The sequence below is a fragment of the Abramis brama genome (genome assembly GCF_963993115.1).
Source record: "Abramis brama genome assembly, chromosome: 19".
NCBI lineage: Eukaryota > Metazoa > Chordata > Actinopteri > Cypriniformes > Leuciscidae > Abramis > Abramis brama.
Window position 1 is genome coordinate 9,355,685 of NC_139981.1, and position 22,084 is coordinate 9,377,768.

Here is a 22,084-nt window from a genome sequence, read left to right on the forward strand (position 1 = left end):
GCCTACATTGCCCTAGAAAACATTTACACATAGGAGTGTGAGACTCAGAAATGAATCATTAGGAGTGTGTGCATGTAAATACCCTATTTTTGGTGAATAGCAAGTCTATTGTTGCATCAGCTATGATGTTCATACGCAGCTCAAAGGCGAGGATTTGTCGGGGTTTGCCTGGTGTGGCAACATCGCTCACTTTCATTGGCTGATAGTCTGCAGGCAGGAAGAACTTCCACAGGCTGTCTCTGTAGGGGTCAAATCACAAATGTCAAGAATGGACTATAAAAGTACAGTATCATTCAAATGTTTGGGGTAATTAAGAAATTAAATTGATCAAAAGTGATAGCAAAGATTTATAATGATCTCTATTGCAATCTATAATGGTTTCCACAAAAATATTAAGCAGCACAACTGTTTTCAACATTGATAATAATAAAAAAACGTTTCTTGAGAAGCATAATATGATCATATTTGAATGATTTCTGAAGGATCATGTGGACCTGAGACTGGAGTGTTGGCTGCTGAAAATTCAGCCTTGCCATCACAGGAATAAATTACATTTTAAAATATATTAAAATAGAAAATAGTTAGACTACACTGTGAATTTAGCCTTGGTGATCCTAAGAAACTAATTTAAAAAACAGATACAAAATCTTACAGACATCAAACTTTGAACAGTGGTGTACCAGTACTTCAGTACCAAGTCAATGGTAAATTATGAAAATGTGTTTTGAAATATCAGATCTGTGCCTGCTGCTGTCTTTTGCATTAGTATTAACAATCAAACAGCAATATTGACAAGAAAAACAGAACTCCACATAAATTTAGTAGCTTTAATAAGCCTTGTATAACCTGAATAACAAAAACACGGCCAACTACAACCATATTAGTGTGATTGTGTGCAGGTACCTCTGTCTGTCAGCCCATGGGCCGTAGTTAAAGTCTGTTCCTTTGCCACATACAATGTCCAAACCCCAGCATGGAGGCAAGTCCTGTAGTTTGGCATCTTCAGAGCAGGCTTCTGTATCTCCATTCTCCACTTCCTCTGGGACCAAACCTAAAAAATCATTCATACAGAGGAAACATTTATGTGAAGACACTTAATCTACACCAAAATACCCACTGTTTAAGTGATTATACCCAACAACCCAGCCTTATACTTTCAAAATTAATGAAAGACAAAGCATATGTTCACCTGGTTCATCCTGGTAGTAATAGATGTCCACATCATTGGACTGCATGACCACAAATCCCTCCCCCATGAGCCTGGGAGGTCTAGAGACAAGAAATCACTTTTTAGACAACTGCTACATCACTCTAACAGATCACTAATCATTATTGATCAAGCGGTTGACAACCAACACTAATCTTCAAGCATAGCAGTTCATTCATCAATGAAAATTAACCTGCATTTACTTTCAGCTAATCCATAATTGGCATTGGGAAAAACCTGATCTATATGAGAAGCAATTAATGTTCAGGTCATTATGTTAATATTATTTTCAATCTAAATTAAATTCAACACAGATCAGTGCATCTAATTGTAACTAATGAAAAATGAACAGCTCTGATTAATTAAATTAGCCTTGTGTTTAAAACAGCACATTAATAACCCTTGATAATAATATTCAAATAACAATAGTGCAGTGAAAGACTATGGTACTCTCACTCTGGCTGCTTCACCTAAAGCAGTGTCCAACTTCACATCTGTAGCTGAACAATCTGTACTGTATTTCTGCCATTTTGCAGATTTGCACTATTTTAACAATACTTGACCTCATTATCTGAAGCATTATTTTCACCCTGTGTCACTCAGTGCTCTATTATAACCATGTGCTTTGCATTGCAATGGTCACTTGTCATTACCAGGTATAACTGTGTAAAAAAAGCTGTACAAAAGTGTTGCTTGTGTAACTAAGAAATGTCCCTCCTCTTCTTAACTCTGTTTGTATATCATATAATTTTGAACTGCAGTGGTCATTTGTCATTTATTATACCCTGTTATTCTGCATCAATCCAGTCATATTGCCATATTCTTCCATATTCTATTTATACACAATGCCATGTGCATCGGTATGGTCACTGGCCACATATACCTCATTATCAGTTGTACATAGCATCTTCTCTATTTATACTACACATCATTTGCACTGAAGTGGTCATTTTTATTTTAGCGGTATTTTTTAAATTCATTTTCAAATTATTTATTTCTAATTTATTAAATATCAAGTATAAATATATATATATATATATAACACACCCTGTTCTCTAAGATATCGCCAATCAAAAAAACATTATCGGTCGACCACTAGCCATACTTCATACCATCTGCATTTGCAACATAACGTTATTTAAATACCCCATGAAATCCGCTTTGCACCCTTTAGTCCATGTGTTATATATGCAAGATGTTAAAATGAGTCGAAGAACAGAAAATGACCAAAGATATTGATGACAAATCTTGCACTCAAAAACATATAAAAAAAAATTCAAATAATATGCCTAGAATGATAATGCCCATCCTTTTACTACAATTTGCCATTAGCAAACAAATCATGGTTCATCACTGAGGATATAGATATAGAACCATTTTAATAATACTTCACAATATTACAGTTTTACTGTATTTTAGATTAAATAAATGCATCCTCGGTAAGCCACAAATACTCCATACTTTTGAGAGGAAGTGTAAACTTAAAGCTATTTACAAAGGACTCATCAAAGGACTGATTCAATAATTAACACGTCACAGAACCAAAATCTGTGCTTAAATGATTTAATGCAGTCTTAAAATAATATATCAGGTTAGATAGATAGCAATTTCATTGGCTCTCTACTTGCACAATGACAATAAAGTAGAATCTAAACTAATCTAATCTAATCTAATCTAATCTAATCTGATAGACTAGAGATTATTAGACTCACTCATCATTCTGAAGGCCCAGGTATCGAGGGCTGGGCACCAGCATGACGCGGACGTTCTCCAGAGAACCCTTTACAATGTGCATGAACTGATCCAAGTGGCTGCTGGGTGGTTTGGTGGCATATGTCAGGAAGGCGTCATCAAAATTCATACAGAGGGTTTGAGGAAGATGGTGATTTCCAAATGCTACGCGACCCTGAGGGCAAGACCAGCGAGAGTTATGCAAGTTGAAGAATGGCCAATATCAAGAGTGTTTATTTCAGTCCCTCGTGATGTTTCAGAAGATTGTACGGCTCTAAATATAGGCTATGAATGACGCAGGTAGCAGCATGCTGATGTCAGACAGGTGAATGGGAGAAACTGTGACTGCAATACTCACTGTACTGATGTTGACTTTGAAGACGGGGATGAGAGACCTCCAGGAAGACGACGGTTCCTGAGTCTCAGCTTTGATATGAACACTTCAAAAATACCAAAAACACATCTTCATTCACGAGAACCGATAAAGCGAATGCTTCCAAGCAAATATTTAGACAGAAAATTCAATGAACAATCAATCAATGGATATGTAGCCATCACAAACACAGTCTGCACTTCATGTTGGCAAATTAAACAAACCCATTTAATTTTGCTACATTAAAGGTGAAAGGAGTACGTAATATCTGCACCATTAACGTCAACAAACAAAAGAATAATTCACTTTTTCAAACAGGTGTCACAAACACTTTCCATCATCCATTGTTCAGCAGACAGATTTTTTTATGTTGGCCTGGTCTGTCTACAAACTGAAGACATCAGTCTATAAATAGCTTATTTATTGTTATTTCTGCATAATAAAAGCTGAGCCAGGAAAAAAAGTATTTGAACATTTCAAAAATTACCTCGCCTTTGATCTTATGTACCAGAATCTAAGTAGTTTTTGCTCTATTAGTGCAGTGTTTACCTCTCTAAGGATTTATCCCTTTGCTCTCGCCCTTTCTCCTCATCCCGATGGGGTGGGATAAGGGTGGGCTCTAGGCCAAATATTTCCTGGAGCCGAGCATACAGATCCGTGCGATTATACACATGGAACTCAAAGCCGTTAACAGTGACATAGAGCCGTGTCTCAGCCTTTGGGTCTGGAAACACAGTAGAACCATTAAAATATCATTATACATGCATTTCTCCCACAATTTGTGGAGAATTGTCATTAAATCAACATATAAGTACAGATCAATCCAATCAAAGAGCAACAATTACAAAAAAAATGTTTACAAAAATGTTGGGATTAATGTTATTATTAAACATGTCAGTTGAATAAATGCAGCAAAATAAAGTTGTCACAATTTTTGCGAGTTGTTTGTTATGTGTTTGCACTGACCATGTTGTTTCTGTTTGGGGTTGTACATCTGCCACCAACGAAATATGAGTAACCCATCTTGAATTCTGAAAAATAAGTTGACAATAGTAAATATAGAGTAAAGATATAACCCATAAAAGATTTGATAATGGTCAACAAACAGACAACAGTAATAAGAGGAGTGTCAACTGAGCATAAATAGGAATAAAATAGGATAGGAATTAAATAAAGGACAAAGAGTTGTAATGTGTCTGTGTACCTGATAGACATATCTTCATTGATGAAATAGACATCTCGGAACATAACCTTGCCGGACAGCACAGAGAATGAAAATGAGCCTGTAAAATAAATAAATAAATAAATAAATAAATAAATGGAAGGAAAAGAAAAATCAATCATGAAAAATTAGCAAATAAAAACAGAATTGAGACTAACTCACCGATGTGTATGTATCCATTCTTATAGAGTCGGTTAATGATGAGGGTGAGGACGAGTCCGATATTGCGGGAATTGTAGTATGTCAGGTATATGATCCATCCGCATGACATAATAGTGGCTGTGGAAAACATGTTTAAACCTCTGGCCTCAATAACTGAATATTACCCTTACAGAGCAAATAACACGGTCTAAACTAATCTGGCAAGAGACATACACTACCGTTTAAAAGTTTGGGGTTGGTACTATTTTTGTAAAGGTTTTTTTTTTTTTTTTAAGAAGTCTCTTATGCTCACTAAGACTGCATTTATTTGATTAAAAAAAACAACAACAGTACAACAGTAATATTGTAAAATTTAAAATAACATTTAATTATATTTTAAAATGTAATTTACTCCTATGATAATAAAGCTGAATCATGATCCTTCAGAAATGATTCTAATATGCTGATTTTTGTTGGAATTTTCTTTTCAAAAGAACAGCATTTATTTGAAACAGAAATCTTTAGTAGAATTTTAAATGCATTTACTGACACTATTGATCAATTGAATGCGTTCTTCCTGTATTAATAAAAAAAGTAATTGTTGACTCCAAACTTTTGAACGGCAGAGTATATAATACTTGTGTCTGCACCGAACATTGTGTCATGTCAACTTGAGTCTGTCTACATTGGGAATGCTGAAACTGTGCATAATCGTACAATATCCACTATACATATCAATGAATCCCTCAACTGCATGCTTAACAATAAATTGAGCAAATAACTCTAACTGGGCACCAGTGTAGACAGCTTAGCTGATTATGATGTGCAGACCACAAAAAATGTATAAATCACATCAGATGCCCACTTACCAACGAGAAGCCACACAAAGTTAGAGTTGCGACTGGCAAGGTAGTCATCTAATTCACCATAACTGGGGAAACTGTTGTTTTTGTCCATGGTTACACCCCACTGCAGATAAAAAGAACAGCCATCACTATCAAATTACACATAAACCTCTGACTTATCAAGTACACCGCCAATGCACAATCAGCAGACTATTCACAAACCCAGTGTGCAAAAAAGGAGGTTCTTAGATTAAAGACAGAAATAGTTCATTAACTGTCCCAAAGTTATCCACCATCAATTTATGAAGACATTCACATAATTAGCACTCCGTGTTATGTACAGCACATTTTAATGTTTTGGTAATGTAATACGTGCATGTTTCCAGTCATGTGAGCTTATTTGAGCCTCATGAAGTACAGCGCTTTTGCTGAAGAGGAAGTCTACATACACTGAACAAAATTATAAACGCACTTTTGTTTTTGCCCTCATTTTTCATGAGCTGAACTCAAAGACCTAAGACTTTTTCTATGTACACAAAAGGCATATTTCTCTCAAATATTGTTCACAAATCTGTCTAAATCTGTGTTAGTGAGCACTTCTCCTTTGGCGAGATAATCCATCCACCTCACAGGTGAGGCATATCAAGATGCTGATTAGACAGCATGATTATTGCACAGGTGTGCCTTAGGCTGGCCACAATAAAAGGCCACTCTAAAATGTGCAGTTTTATCACACAGCACAATGCCACAGATGTCGCAAGTTTAAGGGAGCGTGCAATTGGCATGCTGACTGCAGGACTGTCCACCAGAGCTGTTGCCCATGAACTGAATGTTCATTTCTCTACCATAAGCCGTCTCAGAGAATTTGGCAGTACATCCAACCGGCCTCACAACCGCAGACCACGTGTAATCAGACCAGCCCAGGACCTCCACATCCAGCATCTTCACCTCCAAGATCATCTGAGACCAGCCACCCAGACAGCTGCTGCAACAATCGGTTTGCATAACCAAAGAATTTCTGCACAAACTGTCAGAAACCGTCTCAGGGAAGCTCATCTGCATGCTCGTCGTCCTCATCGGGGTCTCAACCTGACTGCCATTTGTCGTCGTAACCGATTTGAGTAGGCAAGTGCTCACATTCGATGAGGGGTTCTCTTCATGGATGAATCCCGGTTTTCACTGTACAATGCAGATGGCAGACAGCGTGTATGGCGTCGTGTGGGTGAGCAGTTTGCTGATGTCAACGTTGTGGATCGAGTGGCCCATGGTGGCGGTGGGGTTATGGTATGGGCAGGCGTATGTTATGGACAACGAAAACAGGTGCCTTTTATTGATGGCATTTTGAATGCACAGAGATACCGTGACGAGATCCTGAGGCCCATTGTTGTGCCATTCATCCACGACCATCACCTCACAGCATGATAATGCACGGACCCATGTTGCAAGGATCTGTACGCAATTCCTGGAAGCTGAAAACATCCCAGTTCTTGCATGGCCAGCATACTCACCGGACATGTCACCCATTGAGCATGTTTGGGATGCTCTGGATCGGCGTATATGACAGCATGTTCCAGGTCCTGCCAATATCCAGCAACTTCACACAGCAATTGAAGAGGAGTCGACCAACATTCCACAAGCCACAATCAACAACCTGATCAACTCTATGTGAAGCAGATGTGTTGCACTGCGTGAGGCAAATGATGGCCACACCAGATACTAACTGGTTTTCGAATTTTTGGTTTTGCATGTTCGAAAAAGGAGGAGCAAATCCACTTTTAATCCACCTTAAATCCAAAATAACCCAAATGCACCATAAATCTGTAATTGTAAGATATCCGAAAAAAGAACTACTTAAACAGTACAAGCTGTTTCCATTCAGCTGCAAACACTCATTCACACACTGAGACACTTTTGCATATACATACAGACTTATCCACCACACTGTTTAGATAATTTATCATGTAAAACATTTTAAAAAATAAATAATAATAATTCTAACACATTAAATATTGCACAAAATCAGTCTGACAAAATGCATGATTGTAAAACAGCTCACTCAGGCAAGTAAAGAAGCAGTTGCAGGCACAATGCTCATCTTAATTGTACCCTATTATTTGCATGCAACACTCTAGGCATGAACACATTTGTGTGACCGTGAAACCAGAGGCTGCTATTTGTAAAGAATATATTGCTTTTGATAATGATCTTTGATTCTAGCATGACAGACAGATGTCAGCATGAGAGATCATTTTTAGATGAAAAGATACGAGACAGGAGCAAATTATGTCAGTTCATCATGTGACAGAAGCAGGTGTGTTAAGATAATGAGATTCTATAGTGATTATATCTGTGAGTCTATGGTAAAAATCTCCGGCTGAGTATCACAGGGTCTGTTGTATATCAATGATGTGAAGCGTCTTCAAGTCAAGACACATCTTTCTTCTCAGCCTTCTCTCAGGCTTACACAAGAGGAGAACCATCTGTTTGAATTAGTGCTGAGGTTGACTCTAGTCTAACCTCTGGTAAAGTCTAAAAGTTTTAAAGATAGAAGAAGTCTGCTACTGAACAAGAGGAGCAGTCTTCAATTGTTAAGTGTACAAATCTAAAACAGAAATGGCCGCTTCCCTTTCCTCAAATCTTCAGGAAAAGTTGTGCAAGTACTTGAGCAACAATTGAAGTAACTTCAACATTAAAGGTACCATTTGAGACTTCTTGATTATTAAATGTTTCTTTCTGATGTCCATATATGAAGCTTTTGAACTATATGGTCACCAACTCGCCATTTAGTTTTATATGACATTTTCCATACTTTATTAAGCAGCCGTTTCTTGTTGTTTCTCCGTATGCACTGTGAAAAATACAACTTCCATTTTGTCAGACACGCTATTTTTAAGACTGATCTATTGACTACCAAAATATTACATTTTAAAATTTTAAATAGAAGTTCCTTGAACTACTCAGCTATCAATTGCTAAGCAGCTTTGAGTTCACTGGACTTCAGTGCAACAGTTGTGGAAACTCTTTTCTTAAAGTTAGACTAGGTTCAATCAAACCCCTGTTTAACTTTCAACAAACTCTTAATAGACTTCATTCAGATGTACTTGCTGGGGAAGCTTTATTTTACCTTAAAATGGTAATTATAGTGAACAACTAGTCTAATTTTCTAAAAATGTATTGGAAAATCTACAACTTTGGAAGTTGAGAAAAGCTGGTTGCCTTTTTTTTTTTTTTTAATTGAGTTAACTTTATATTTTATAGTGTGTAAAATGAGCCACAGTGCTTTGCTATAAGCTGCAGCTCTGCTTTTGAGCCCATCCTTTATTAAAAAAAGCATTTTTACCAACAAGTTATTACATTGTGACAGAATAATCAAACCTTATAAACTTCCTTCTAACGGATATGCAGAACTGTGGGTGCTACACACAGCCAGTAAAAGGTCTCTCATTTTCACCAGCAGCTTTGTCATGGCTAATGGCTATAATTGTCTCCATCAAACTAATGTTTTCGCTAAATAGCATTAGCTCAAGCTTGCATTGGTTTAGTTTGATGCAAATTCCTGATACAGACAAATAGTGCAAATGTTCAGTAGAATTCCTCAGATCTGTTATGACATGTTCTGCTCTGAACTAATAACAAGCAGAGCACTTCAGAAGAAGTTACAGAAACACAGCGTTCAAATCAAACATCAAGTATTTTGGTCCCACTTTATATAAAGTGGCTGTAAGTACTTTGTACTTACATCGAAAAATAAGTACAATGTACTTATTGTGTTCATGTTGTATTGTAAAAGCACTTTTTCTGCTATAGAGGTGTGATACGGGTAAGGTCAGGGACAGGTGTGGTGGTATGGGTAGGTTTAAGAGTGGGTTAAGGTGTAAGGGAAGGGTCAACAGTGTAATTACATAAATTAATTACAGCTGTAATTACATGCAGGTATTTTCAAAACATAAGTACAATGTAAAAACATGTACACAATAAAGCCATTGTATCAAATGATTAATTTCGATGTTAGTACATAGTAGTTAAAGACACTTAATATAAAGTGGGACCAGTATTTCTTTTTCATCTGATCCATTTATGACTCTTACTGTTGTTTGTTTTGTTTTTTATTATTATTATAAAAAAGGCAGAACAGATAGAACCGCTAGTCTACAAAATAAGAGAAATAAAGAAAAAAAGAAAGAAAAAGAGATAACATTATAAACAGGAAACCATTATGCACCAGCGGTATTATAAAAAAAATCATCAAAATATTTCAAGAATCTGTCACTTCTCTTGTTTTTAATCAACCTAAAAGATTTAAGAAATGCTTCAGTTTCAAATGAGAAATGTGAAAAAGTAGGCTGCGAGTTAGAGAATTAATGCTTATGAATAAAATATTTCCACAAAAATTAACAATGTAATTCATTGAAGTAATAGTTTATAGTATACATTTATAGTAACATATCTCTGAAAGGATTTGGAAGAATCAAGGTGCTTACCTATATGAAGATATAAACTATTGCGAAATCATACGTCAAGTATTGCATTGTATTTCCCTAAATATTACACCGTCAATCACAGTATATAGCTACTCGTGTTTGTCTGTCCCCATGTTTCAATATTAAGTAACATTATGTTTCAATATTAAATGTATAATAGTTATATGTACAACAATATTAAATGTACAACAGTTAGCTGGTCATTATTGCAAAATAAACTAATCAGAACCCTGCTACTCAACAAACAATCTGACTGTACATAATCCTTAAAATGTGCTTTATGAGAAAATTAAGCCTGAGCAAAGACTGTGCCCCGTATTTATTTACACGAAAGATCGGGTGTATCGTATACCAAGTCAACAATTTAAAATATTGGCAGAAAATTAACTATTAATGTGACAGCCAAAATGAAAATGAAACAGAGATGTCAACACCAGTGCAACTCTAGAATGTAGTGTCAAGTGAGTCTAATTACCCGGTTAGCTCACCGTGACATCTGACAGTTATCGCTACTCTTTCAAACAGATTTAAAGGCGGAACTGTTGTGCTTTAATACAGCCGGGGGGGATTCTAAACAAGGACATCTAATGTTACATCTCTCATACAAAACATTCGGTACCATGAACTGCTTCGGCAAAAGGTGAGGCATGTTGCACAATAATGGAGCTCATTATTTCTGTGTGACAACTGGACCATTGTATGTCTACGTCCAACGTAAACTGTACAATAATGCAACTCGATGTGGATAAACCACACAGATTATAGCAGCAGATCAAAATAAACCTTATAAAATAACCGACACGATGATTATGATGGATAGTATTAATTACGCGTTCGCTCCTGGCATGTCAAGCACAACCTTATGATGATTCTGAAGAGCAAGACCAGATATCAGTCAACTTTATTAGTCGGGTTATGATCATATTTAATGCAACGAACAGATGGCTGTGTATGACAGCAGCGCTTGAGCTCAGCAGGTGATCTAGGATCAAATCCAGACAATCTCTACTGTATCGTAGGCCGCAGCCCGTGATCACATACACACACACACGCGACCTGTTTGGGAACACGCAGCGTACCTACCTCGCCTTGTAGAGTGTGGAATTACATTTCACGTTGCCATGATCTTTAGAGCTGTTCTCTTGTACTGCTCTCAGCCGACAGCACCCATTTCTCAAACTAATGATTTCTTTTCCGGAGTATTTACATGGATTTCCTGTTTTGTGGTCATGTGCCAGGTTTAACCAATCACATATCTGTTGTGGACGACAGGGCCAATCAGAGGGCGAGGTCGTAGATCCTAAGCGTGAGTGACATGGAGTGTAGCCAATAAAAATCAAGATAATTGTGTCAGGTTGAACGCAAGCCTGAAGTCAGTAGATCAATGAACTGTCAACGAGGGGGGAAAGAAAACACGAAAAGCGATCCCTTAATTTACGATTTTAACAAATTAATGAATAAAACAAATTATTTAAAGTGGTCTTCATTGAAAATAATGTTAAAACCGTTATTTTTTTCAGCCAATAACTGTCTGTAGAACGTAGCATTATGTGCAAATAATATGGGATTATTAAAGATATGCTTAATATAACACTGAGCACTGCTTTATGTCAGTGCTGTAAAATGTTTTACACAATATTAAATGTGTGAATATATATGTATATATTTTTTTTTTTTTTCTAAAATATTTTCCAAATACAGAGTATAGAGTTCTACAATAGCTTGTCCCACAGGTTTGTTTTTTTTTACCCCCTCATAAGTTTGGCTATTTGCTGTTCCTGTTCCAACCCTCCATGACTACAGTAATGAAGTGTGCTGTTATCTCATCAAATATAAGCCAACATTTTTTTTAAATGTTCTTTTCGAAAAATACAAAGTTCAAGAAAGGATGTTAACGGGTATAATAAAATAAGTCATGTTTCACAAACAAAAGGCACAATTTATTAAGTCAACACATTTACAACTTGAAATGTATCAATGTAGATGTCTACCATTAATGCAGTGTCTGTTTGATAACATACACAGCAGTGAAGTAATGTAATACTTTGTGGAAGAACACTTCGAAATAAAAGCAAGATGTCTATGGGGTCCTTCCTGTTATTTGCTGACTTCCTTGCACATTGTACACCAGAGATTTGACTGTATTTAGATATAGTGAGTCAAGTTGCACTTTGCTTTTCCCACCAGGTTTCCTATATTAATGCCCCAAACCAAATGCAAAAGTTTGAGCCATTTAATTAACAATAAGTTTCTTTTTTTTTTAATTCAAGTTAAGGAACAAAGAAAAGTCTCCCAGCCACAAATGCGGTTCTGCGAAATAACAGATCTGTCATCTGAATTCTGTAAAGTCTACAGACAATCATAGATAAAAGGCCAGGGAATGTTATTACATAGCAAAGGTTACTTTAATTAAAGCTTTAATTTAAACAAGATGAAAGTCATTAAATTACTTCAACTTTGTTCCTTGCCATGTTACACCTCACCAATTTATGTGTTATGTTAGCAGAAGTGAAGTGTCTAGGACCATCAAGAAGTTTTTTCACACAAATATGAATTTACCAGCATCACTAAGCAGATTATCATTACTTCAAAGCAAAATTGCACCAACTGATTTTTAAGCAGCAGATATTGTTCAGAATGCTGTCAACAAAAAGCACATATAAACATATTTGAAATGAGCCTAAAGATGCAAGAGAGCCCAAATTGTCCTGTGGTGTGATGAGCACAGGGTTCAGAGGTCAGAAGCTCATGAGGAGGTCACGCTCCTGCATGCTGGTAAGGAAAGACTTCCCAAAAACGAAGGAGTGAAGGCCTGCCCGCAGCTTCTCCGCCATCGCCATGATGATATTCAAGTCCCCTTCCACCGTTAAGTCTAAATCAGTCTTCAGATTGCGCAGAGATCTGAAAGGTTTCTTCCCCTTCTGCCTGTAATCATCAATAATAATCAATATTACCTGGATATCTACCTGGATATACAGTAAACAACATGATCATGACCTACACTCCCCTTAGTTACTGTTTCTAACGATGCCAAACTATTTTTTACCAGTGCATACTCTGCTGCTGACAAACATGGACATGCAATCGTACTTTGTGAATTACCTCAGGAATTATTATACACTCCTGAATCAAACTTGAATTTAGGTTTCAGGTATGCCAGTGAAGGGGTATTGTAATGGATAGAAGCTTGCATCATGAATTTTATCATGTTTAACTAAAAAAAGAGTGCACATTTTTTTCGTTTGAATTGAAATAAGCAACACGGAGCAGAAAAAAACAGCTAAATATTATATTAAATTATTTGTTACTTATCGATAAAATTCCATCACAATATTCATTATTGCGACTGCTAAAATAAAACTGACCAAAAATGTTAAATTATGCTATAAATCTTTGCTTACACTACCAATAAATAATTTGTGGACAGTAAAAAATTTTTTAAGGAATTAAACTTTTATCCACCAAGGAGCATTACATTGATCACAAGTGAGATTAAAGACTTTTATAATGTTACAAAAGATTTATATTTCAAATGCTGCTCGTTTGAACTTTCTATTAATCAAAGAATCATGAAAAAATGTCTCAGTTTTCACAAAAAATTAAACAGCACAACTGTTTTCAACATTGATGATAATAAGAAATGTTTCTTTAGCAGCAAATATAAAATGTATTCAAATAGAAAGACAATATTACAATTTTAATTATTTTAAAATACTTACTGTTTTTACTGTATTTTTGATCAAATATATGCAGCCAACCCATAACTTTTCAATGGCAGTGTATATCACCCACCTTTACATGATACTACAAAGATTGTGTTTAATGTTACTAATGGCAGAAGGTCTGGACTCCAAGAGGACATCTGACTGAGATGTAAAGCAACCAATCACAGCTTGTTTTGTTCAGCATCATGTTTAGAGGAACGGAAATTTAAAGTCGATGACCCTATAATAACAGACCAGCGTGCAACTGCAACAACAATAATGTTAATAAGCGTAATAATGTTGCTGTGAACTTCAAAAACTTTTGAAAATCCAGCGTTTAGTTGATCATAATAAGCATTTATTGTCACAGTTGTAAACACGACGGCTTTCTTTTTTTACACAATGGGGTTCACGACAGCTTTGTTTCCAGGTGGACCGTTAAATAATAATAATAATAATTCATTACATTTATATAGCGCTTTTCTCAGCACTCAAAGCGCTTTACATAGAAGGGGGGGAATCTCCTCAACCACCACCAATGTGCAGCATCCATCTGGATGATTAGACAGCAGACATACTGCACCAGCTTATTGGTGGAGAGGAGACAGAGTGATGAAGCCAATGAGTATATATGGGGATTAGGAGGCCATGATGGACAGAGGCCACTGGACAAATTTGGAATTTTTAATGACCACAGAGAGTCAGGACCTCGGCTTAACGTCTCATCCGAAGGACGTTGCTTTTTGACAGTAGAGTGTCCCCGTCACTATACTGGGGCGTTAGGACCCACACAGACCAGGCTCGACCCTGCTTAGCTTCAGTGGGCTACCAGTCTTGGGCTACAGGGTGATATGACTGCTGGCCATTTTAAAGAATGCAACATGCAAGTCTCCCAGAAATTCTTGAGAACTCAACCAATCAGAAGACAACTTCGAACCTCCCAAAGCATTTCCCATATTTTGTGCCATATGCATCAGACGTTCAGCCAACTGTCCGTGGGCATAACATTTAAGGCTGAGACTAAAGTGGTTGGTGAGGTTGTGAGCTCAAAGCTGCTGTACTTACGTCTCATCCTCAATATATCGGAGCAGTGTCAGGGCCTTCCTGTGCAGCAGAAGAAGGAAGTGGGACAAATACACACTCCGCAGAGACAGACCTGGTTTCAACAGAAACACCTAGAAACCAACAAAGATGCATTCACACACACGTTATCAATGCCAAAGTGGAGGAAGAAAGGGAGTCAAAAAGGAGTCACAGCAGGCTTACCTCATCTATGAAGGACTTCACAAGCATGTCTTTGTGCATCACATCCTGAAATATATTCCTAAGAAAAGCCATAAAGATTAGTTAGCGATTCAGAGTGTTCAAGAAGCCTCTTATATCCTCTTAAGAAACTTTAAGAGCTACTTTTAATTCTATAAAATAAGGTTCAGAAGCTGACTACTTGACGTGATTATATCATATCGAGCGAATGATATGGTGAGTGCCCTCAAATATTATTACAGTTTAAAATAACTGCTTTCAAATTTAATGTATTTTAAAATGTAATTTATTCCTGTGATGGCAAAGCTGAATTTTCAGAATCATTACTTCAGTCTTCAGTATCACATGATCCTCCAGAAATCATTCTAATATGCTGATTTGAGGCTCAAGTTATTATTATTATTATCAATGTTGAAAATAGTTGTGCTGCATAATATTTTTGTGGAAATCTTTCTGGATTATTTGCTGAATAGAAAGTTCCAAAGAAATATAAATATTGTATAATCAATTTAATACACTGCTACATCGCTGAATAAAATAATTAATTTATTAAAATTTTGCTGAGCTCGACATTTTTAACTGTAGTATATAAGTATGAACATGAATTAACAATGAACAATAGTACATTTATAAATAAATTAAGATTTAACCTAGATTAATAAATGCTGTAAAAATGCTGTTTGTTCGTTGTTAGTTCATGATACCTAATGCATTAGCTAATTTGTAAACCTTATTGTAAAGCGTTACCAAATATTTTAACAGGTCCTCTGTGATTTAATGACATTTATTATGGTGGATCTCTGGAATACCTGATTCTGATTGGTCATTCGCTACATTCTGAGGATTCTCAAATATTTTGTGTACACTGACCGCTAAACTATGTAATTGACTTTTGTCCTTGCCATCCAACTTGCACAGTAGTTGATGTATCTTGTATCTCTCTGTGATCTCTATCCTTTCACATTTAATATCTTTATTAATTTAAGTAGTGGTATAATAAGCAGAAAAAAACCACACAAAAAAACCCTTCATGATACTGCTTTGCATCATGATTTACTTTGCAATAATAACCAACTGACTGATTATCCCTTACATATACAGTACAGGTCAAAAGTTTGGAAACATTACTATTTTTAATGTTTTTGAAAGAAGTTTCTTCTGCTCATCAAGCCTGCATTTATTTGATCAAAAATACAGAATTTTTTTTTTAATATTGTGATATATTATTACAATTTAAAATAATTGGTTTTCAATTTATTATACTTTAAATGATCATTTATTTCTGTGATGCAAAGCTGAATTTTCAGGATCATTACTCCAGTCTATCACATGATCCTTTAGAAATCATTCTAATATGATGATTCATTATCAAAGTTGGAGCCAGTTCTGCTGCTTAATATTTTTTCATAACCTGTGATACTTTTTTAAGGATACTTTGATGAATAAAAAGTAAAAAAAATAAAATAAAAAATAAAAAAAGAAGCAAATGTTTTAAAAATAGATATATTTTGTAACAACAATATATACTACTGGTCAGTAATTTGGGGTCAGTAATTTTTTTCTTTCTTTTTTTGAAATAAATCAATACTTTTATTCAGCAAGGATGTGTTAAATTGATAAAAAGTAATAGTAAAGAAGATTTATATTATTAGAAAATATTTTTTTATTTTGAATAAATGCAGTTCTTTTTAACCTTTTATTCATCAAATATATTAGGCAGCAGAACTGTTTCCAACACTCATAATAAATCAGAATATTAGAATGATTTCTAAAGGATCATGTGATAGACTGGATGTCACATGACACTGAAGACTGGAGTAATGATGCTGAAAATTCAGCTTTGCATCACAGGAATAAATAATTTTTTTAAGTATATTCAAATAGAAAACTATTATTTTAAGTTGTAATAATATTTCACAATATTACTGTTTTTTTTCTGTATTTTTGATCAAATAAACGCAGCCTTGATAAGCATTAGAGACTTCTTTCAAAAATATAAAAAAACGTAATGTTTCCAAACTTTTGACCTGTACTGTATATATTTTTAAATTCTGTGTATTTGAATAGAAGACCACGAGAGCTTGTTATCCTGACAGTAAGAAACAGCCAATCATAATACAGCTTCCAGACTAAGAAGGTATGTAGGGATCATACAAATCTGGGGTGTAGGAGTCCTGGGCATTGATGAGGTTGTCTGAACTGATGTCATCCTCGCTGGCGGCCCTCCAAAGGGCACTGAGCTCAGAGCGCATGTAGCGCCGCTGATGATACGTGTGCTCGTGGCAGGGTGGCATCTGCTTCACCGTGTTAATGTCCACGTCGATGTGGGTGGTGGGGTACGGGGAGTACAGAACCTGCCGGTAGGGTAACACAAAGCTGCCAGTGGAGTCCTGGGAAAGAGAAGAGTCCTTAATTATTATGGGTAGTAATGGGCAGCAGTTATAAGTTTCCCATGGAGGGATGCTGTGGATACCTTAAGAAGGCCCTGAACAAAGAGGCCTGTGTCATATTTAAACGAGCCATCGGGGTGACAGAGTCGAGAGCACTTTCTCTCCGCAGGAGTGAGGAAGAGACACAGCGTGAGCACTATCTACAAAAGGAAACATCATTATTTGGCTTACATACTAAGGTGTGAATGTAGAGAAATATCTATGCAGGAATGTGTACCTTATTGACTTTCTCAGGATTGCTGCCAACCACCATGGAGCAGCCACAGGTCTGAAGATGAGAGCTGATAGCCCTATGATTGAGAAAGATGGCAAACCTTACTAGACTCAATTCAGATCATTGACTTCTACTAAAGATGTAATATGTCTTACTTGTGCAAAAAGTCTTCATGACAGCTGTCTCCAATATCATCATCGTTGAGCACAGTGTCCTTTAGCTGTAACAAGGAAAATTATTTCTTTATATGGTTCAGTGAGAGTGAGAGAGAAAAACATTCAATTTTTCAAAACTGTCATAAAAAGATCAAATGTTTGCAGCAAGATCCACCCTTAGAAACCAATCAGTGTTTTTGTTTGCTCGTACGATGGCATTTTTAAATGATAAATAATACAATATATATTTAATGAACAAAATATATTTGTAAGTATTTACAATGTTCATTAATTGATTAATCTATTTTTTAAATATTGGAGAAGCAATCTGAGTTTGCCTCACATCCCAATCTCCTTCAGTTCTCATCACTTTCTGTCTAAACTAAATTCTCACTGTGAACAAAAAACTTACAAAAGCCTCTAAAAAATGTCAAAATACTCACATCCACCTCCTCTGGTACGCTGTGTTTCTTCATGGAAGTGAGAAGCTCCATTATGGGAACAATCTCAGATGACAACATAGAGATTATGTTGTAACCCTACAAGATAAAACACACACACACACAAATAAGCATTACAAAACAAACAATCAACAGCTGGATTCAAGTACAATTTAAGTACACAACTCGAAGCAAAAACCTTCTGCATGCAGATGCGTCCCTTGCGGATAATGTGTTTGAGTCTCTCCACACACACGCTGTGCAGTGGCAGGTAGAAACTGAGCTCTGACTGCGGCAAGATGATTGACAGAGCGCAAGTGTTCTTATCACCCTTGAGTTCTCCGTCAAAAATCAGTGAGACGATGATGACTCCCTTTTCCGCCAAGACGAAGAATTTCACATCCACTGCGCCGCTCTCCGCATTTCGCAAAATCTCACCGTTCAGCGTGTGATTGGCCAGAAACGTAACCTCTCCATCACTGAGCAGCGACAACCCCTGGCCTTTGGGGGCCCAGATGTGGCGTACACGAGGTCCCAGGATGTTGTCCCAGTAAGCGAAGGTCGCAGCCAACATGGGACACCAGTCCTCAACCAGCACTTCAGTCTTAGCCACAGCTGGAGACTGCGGGGGACAGGCTGCGGACATGACGGCCACTCAAGCTGACCTTTACAGTCACACTACTGTCAGTCTCACAATGCAGAAGTCAGTGGTGAGTCTGGTGACAAACAGACTGTAACATCCCTCTGCTGTTGCACTGCCCTCATGCAATCTGTTAGAGAGGAAGAGAAAATACAGTGGACTAGAAAGTGAAAACAGTGGCATGACAAGTAAACCAGGCCAGCCAGTATAACATTATAACATTGCATTGTTGACTTCTAACCTAGACACATTTTGGCTGAAAAATATCATTTTCTTTTAAAGAAAAAAAAGCACACATACAAGCTTTTTGACCTCAGAGTATGCAAAATAATTTAGAGCAGCCACAGAGCTTAATGTACTGTATGTCAACACCGCAGTCTGTTGTCAACACACATCAAGCTAATGTTAATCACTACACCGCGACTTCCATCTATCAAATTCATCTGCGTTAGCTTGAATTATCGTAATGAATATATATATATATATATATATATATATATATATATATATATATATATATATATATTGTCGCCAATATGTTACACATACAGAATCTTACCCGTTTTAGCTCAAAACAACAACAACACATTCGTCCTCCCTTTCCCGGTTCTCTGCTGTCATTGGCAGAAGGCTGCGAAGAAGCGCGTTGCTGAAGCGCTGGGCACAACAGCGCCCTCTGGCGGGTTAACGAGTAATTTGATTACCCGAGACCGGGGGGAAATTGAATTACCTTGTGAGTTGTTTTGTCAAACCATCACTTTAGGCTGTGATCTGTATTGAGGAAGATACCGCTGTTATATTATAGTATCGAACTGCATTGTACATTACATTGCTATTATATTCAATTATTGTTGTTTTTTGTCTACCATGCCCTGACACCACAGCTAAATCGGGGTTGTATTGCTTTACACTTCAGTGTTATTTAATATACACTATTCTAGGGGCGTCGCTGGAAAATAGCCTTTTTTTTGCTGTGTCCCATTTAATTGTTACTGATAAATCCTTGTCTGACGTGGAAGATTAACGTATTATTAACGAACTGAGGATCATTTGACATCATGTGTATGTAGGCTACTTTCTGTCGGCTGTCAGAACCAACCAACCCAATTTGCAAATGAATCTTGCGGTTCTATTCAAGTGTTAGTAAATCGGTTCGCCATTTAGTCTGAATCAATCTTCACCAACGGACTGAAGTTCTTCGTGTTGTTATAACAATATATCGTAACGTTACTTTGTCAGGGGGAATGAGAAAGTGATCCAAATGAATGAATCATTTGGATCACTTTCTCATTCCACCTGACAAAGTAACGTTACGATATATTGTTATAACAACACGAAGAACAAATAACGTTAGAGCGCCAGATGAAGTGGATTTTCACCTATAGCCACAGTCCACTGAAACAAACCTGAAAATGCTATCGTTTGCCAGCGAGGATCGTTTTTATCACTGCAGGTAAATACATGATTTTCCCAACCAAAAGGGTATTAAAACACTATCCCCCCTTTGCCTGGTTTCACAGACAAGGCTTAAGTCTAGTCCTAGACTAAAATGCATGTTTGAATTTTAACTGAAAGCAACTTGCATTGACATATTTAAAATATGTCACTGCCATTGTTTTGTGTCAAGATTCACACCGGTAATGTTTTTTTTCCCAAAGCACATTTATAAAAGCTACTTAAATGTCCTAATTAAACTAAGGTAGTCCTGGCTTAATCCAAGCCCTAGCTGTCTGTGAAATCGGGCATATGTATGAGTGCAAGAAAACTAATCTACATAAGCATTTTTTAAAGATATATCAAGGCACATTAATGTAACTATCAAAGTTATATGATATCATTTACACTGGTAGGCTACTAGCACACCAGGCTACGTTTTTAAAGGCATAATCTGAGGCAAAATATTGCTAAAAACAAATATAGATAGATAGTATCCATTTATTTTTCATGGGTCAAATAGAAGTTGATGTGAATGTTAGGTTGTAAAACAGTTATGCAGATTAAAAATTTAATGGGAAAAAAATCATCTGTACCCTAGCCCATATTTCAATTCTCTAAATTAGAGATGAAACGTCCCTTGTGGTCACTCTACACTGAATCGCCCAAATCGCATAGGCTACTGTCTGAGTAGGTAGTACCTACTAGGATGGCAATACAACTTTTGAATTTGAACTTCCGACCATTAAAAAAAAGTATGTTCTATAAAGTATGAAAGAAATTCAATGGGTGCTTCTCAATACTCAAATTGATGTTTCCTCAATTCTCCAGCATGTGATCCAGAGACCGATCAAATTCACCCATCTTGAAGGACATCTCAAATATCTAATTGCCCCACGAGGAGTTAGGAAGCTTCCTGAGGAGTCATGAGCGAGGATACACAGTTGTATCCTTCCCTCGCATCCTAAGGGGTGGAGCTAAGACGTGAGGAAAAGAAACTAGGATGCACAAATAAAAAAATTGAGAAGCACCCAATTCTGTGTCACATTTGTCAGTCGCATTCGTCATCAAGGATGTCTTATTTCAGAAAAGTAACCATTATAAAATTGACCCGTTATTAGCTGTAAATTGTTGTAACTTCCTTATGACTTTGGAATGATGGAATAACGGTTACTTTACTGAAGTGAGGCAGCATCTATTATGTATGCAGCCGACAAATGCGACCTCCGGGTGACGCAGCCTTCGAAATGATACACATCTTCAGACATACTGCATCCGCCATGTACTGTCACCTGACCTACCAGCGTCAGTTGCGTCGCTTCACTGCCATTCATAAATCCTCTCCAGTGGCCTCATAGGATAGTAAAGTGTCCTGCAAATGCGCACTCGTCGGAAGTATTAGGTCATCCAGAGACTCTTCGCCTACTGTTTTTCGAATACTATGCATTCGGACGCACTACTCTGTTGGCGTACTGTTTTTTGCATGCTATATATTAGGGAAGTATTCGATTTCGGACATCGCTTTAGTCATCTGCAGTATTGTCCTCACTCTTAACCTTCTGATTGGCACCTCATCCTTCTACCTCTTGGTGTGTAATACACATTGACCACATCCAACCTTGCTGAACTGTTCCACTGATCTCAATTTGGTGGTTAAATACACCACTTGACCCTCGCCACCTCAAACCACTGTTGTTGGGTGATATATATTGTGCTCTCAGTTTTCCATTACAATGCCACAAACCTCGTTGACTTATTGTGATGGCAGAGAGAGAGAGAGAGAC

General features: G+C 36.8%; 2 protein-coding genes across 13 annotated transcripts in view; both read right to left on the reverse strand.

The window, feature by feature from the left end:
* The window catches only part of kiaa1109 (KIAA1109), a 55,040-nt gene extending 43,822 nt beyond the window's left edge, over nt 1–11,218 (reverse strand). For all 12 annotated transcript variants that reach the window (XM_084093674.1, XM_084093669.1, XM_084093673.1 and 9 more), the window contains exons 1-11: nt 11,084–11,218; nt 5,544–5,643; nt 4,696–4,812; nt 4,516–4,594; nt 4,278–4,342; nt 3,861–4,035; nt 3,297–3,378; nt 2,920–3,113; nt 1,190–1,269; nt 904–1,051; nt 83–239 (exon numbers count right to left, since the gene is read on the reverse strand). In XM_084093674.1, the coding sequence (XP_083949800.1) occupies nt 83–239; nt 904–1,051; nt 1,190–1,269; nt 2,920–3,113; nt 3,297–3,378; nt 3,861–4,035; nt 4,278–4,342; nt 4,516–4,594; nt 4,696–4,812; nt 5,544–5,631 (1,185 nt within the window). In that variant the 5' untranslated portion in view covers nt 5,632–5,643; nt 11,084–11,218. The remainder of the gene's footprint in view (nt 1–82; nt 240–903; nt 1,052–1,189; nt 1,270–2,919; nt 3,114–3,296; nt 3,379–3,860; nt 4,036–4,277; nt 4,343–4,515; nt 4,595–4,695; nt 4,813–5,543; nt 5,644–11,083) is intronic.
* A 700-nt stretch (nt 11,219–11,918) lies between these two features.
* Nucleotides 11,919–19,541, reverse strand: c9orf72 (C9orf72-SMCR8 complex subunit). The gene is made up of 10 exons (XM_084093869.1): nt 19,426–19,541; nt 18,426–18,996; nt 18,230–18,325; nt 17,787–17,851; nt 17,635–17,707; nt 17,441–17,557; nt 17,122–17,357; nt 14,971–15,028; nt 14,770–14,879; nt 11,919–12,925 (listed from the first exon to the last, which is right to left on the reverse strand). The coding sequence occupies exons 2-10, from the start codon at nt 18,870–18,872 to the stop codon at nt 12,739–12,741; spliced, it is 1,389 nt and encodes a 462-aa protein (XP_083949995.1). The 5' UTR covers nt 18,873–18,996; nt 19,426–19,541; the 3' UTR covers nt 11,919–12,738.
* Between the last annotated feature and the right edge of the window lie 2,543 nt (nt 19,542–22,084).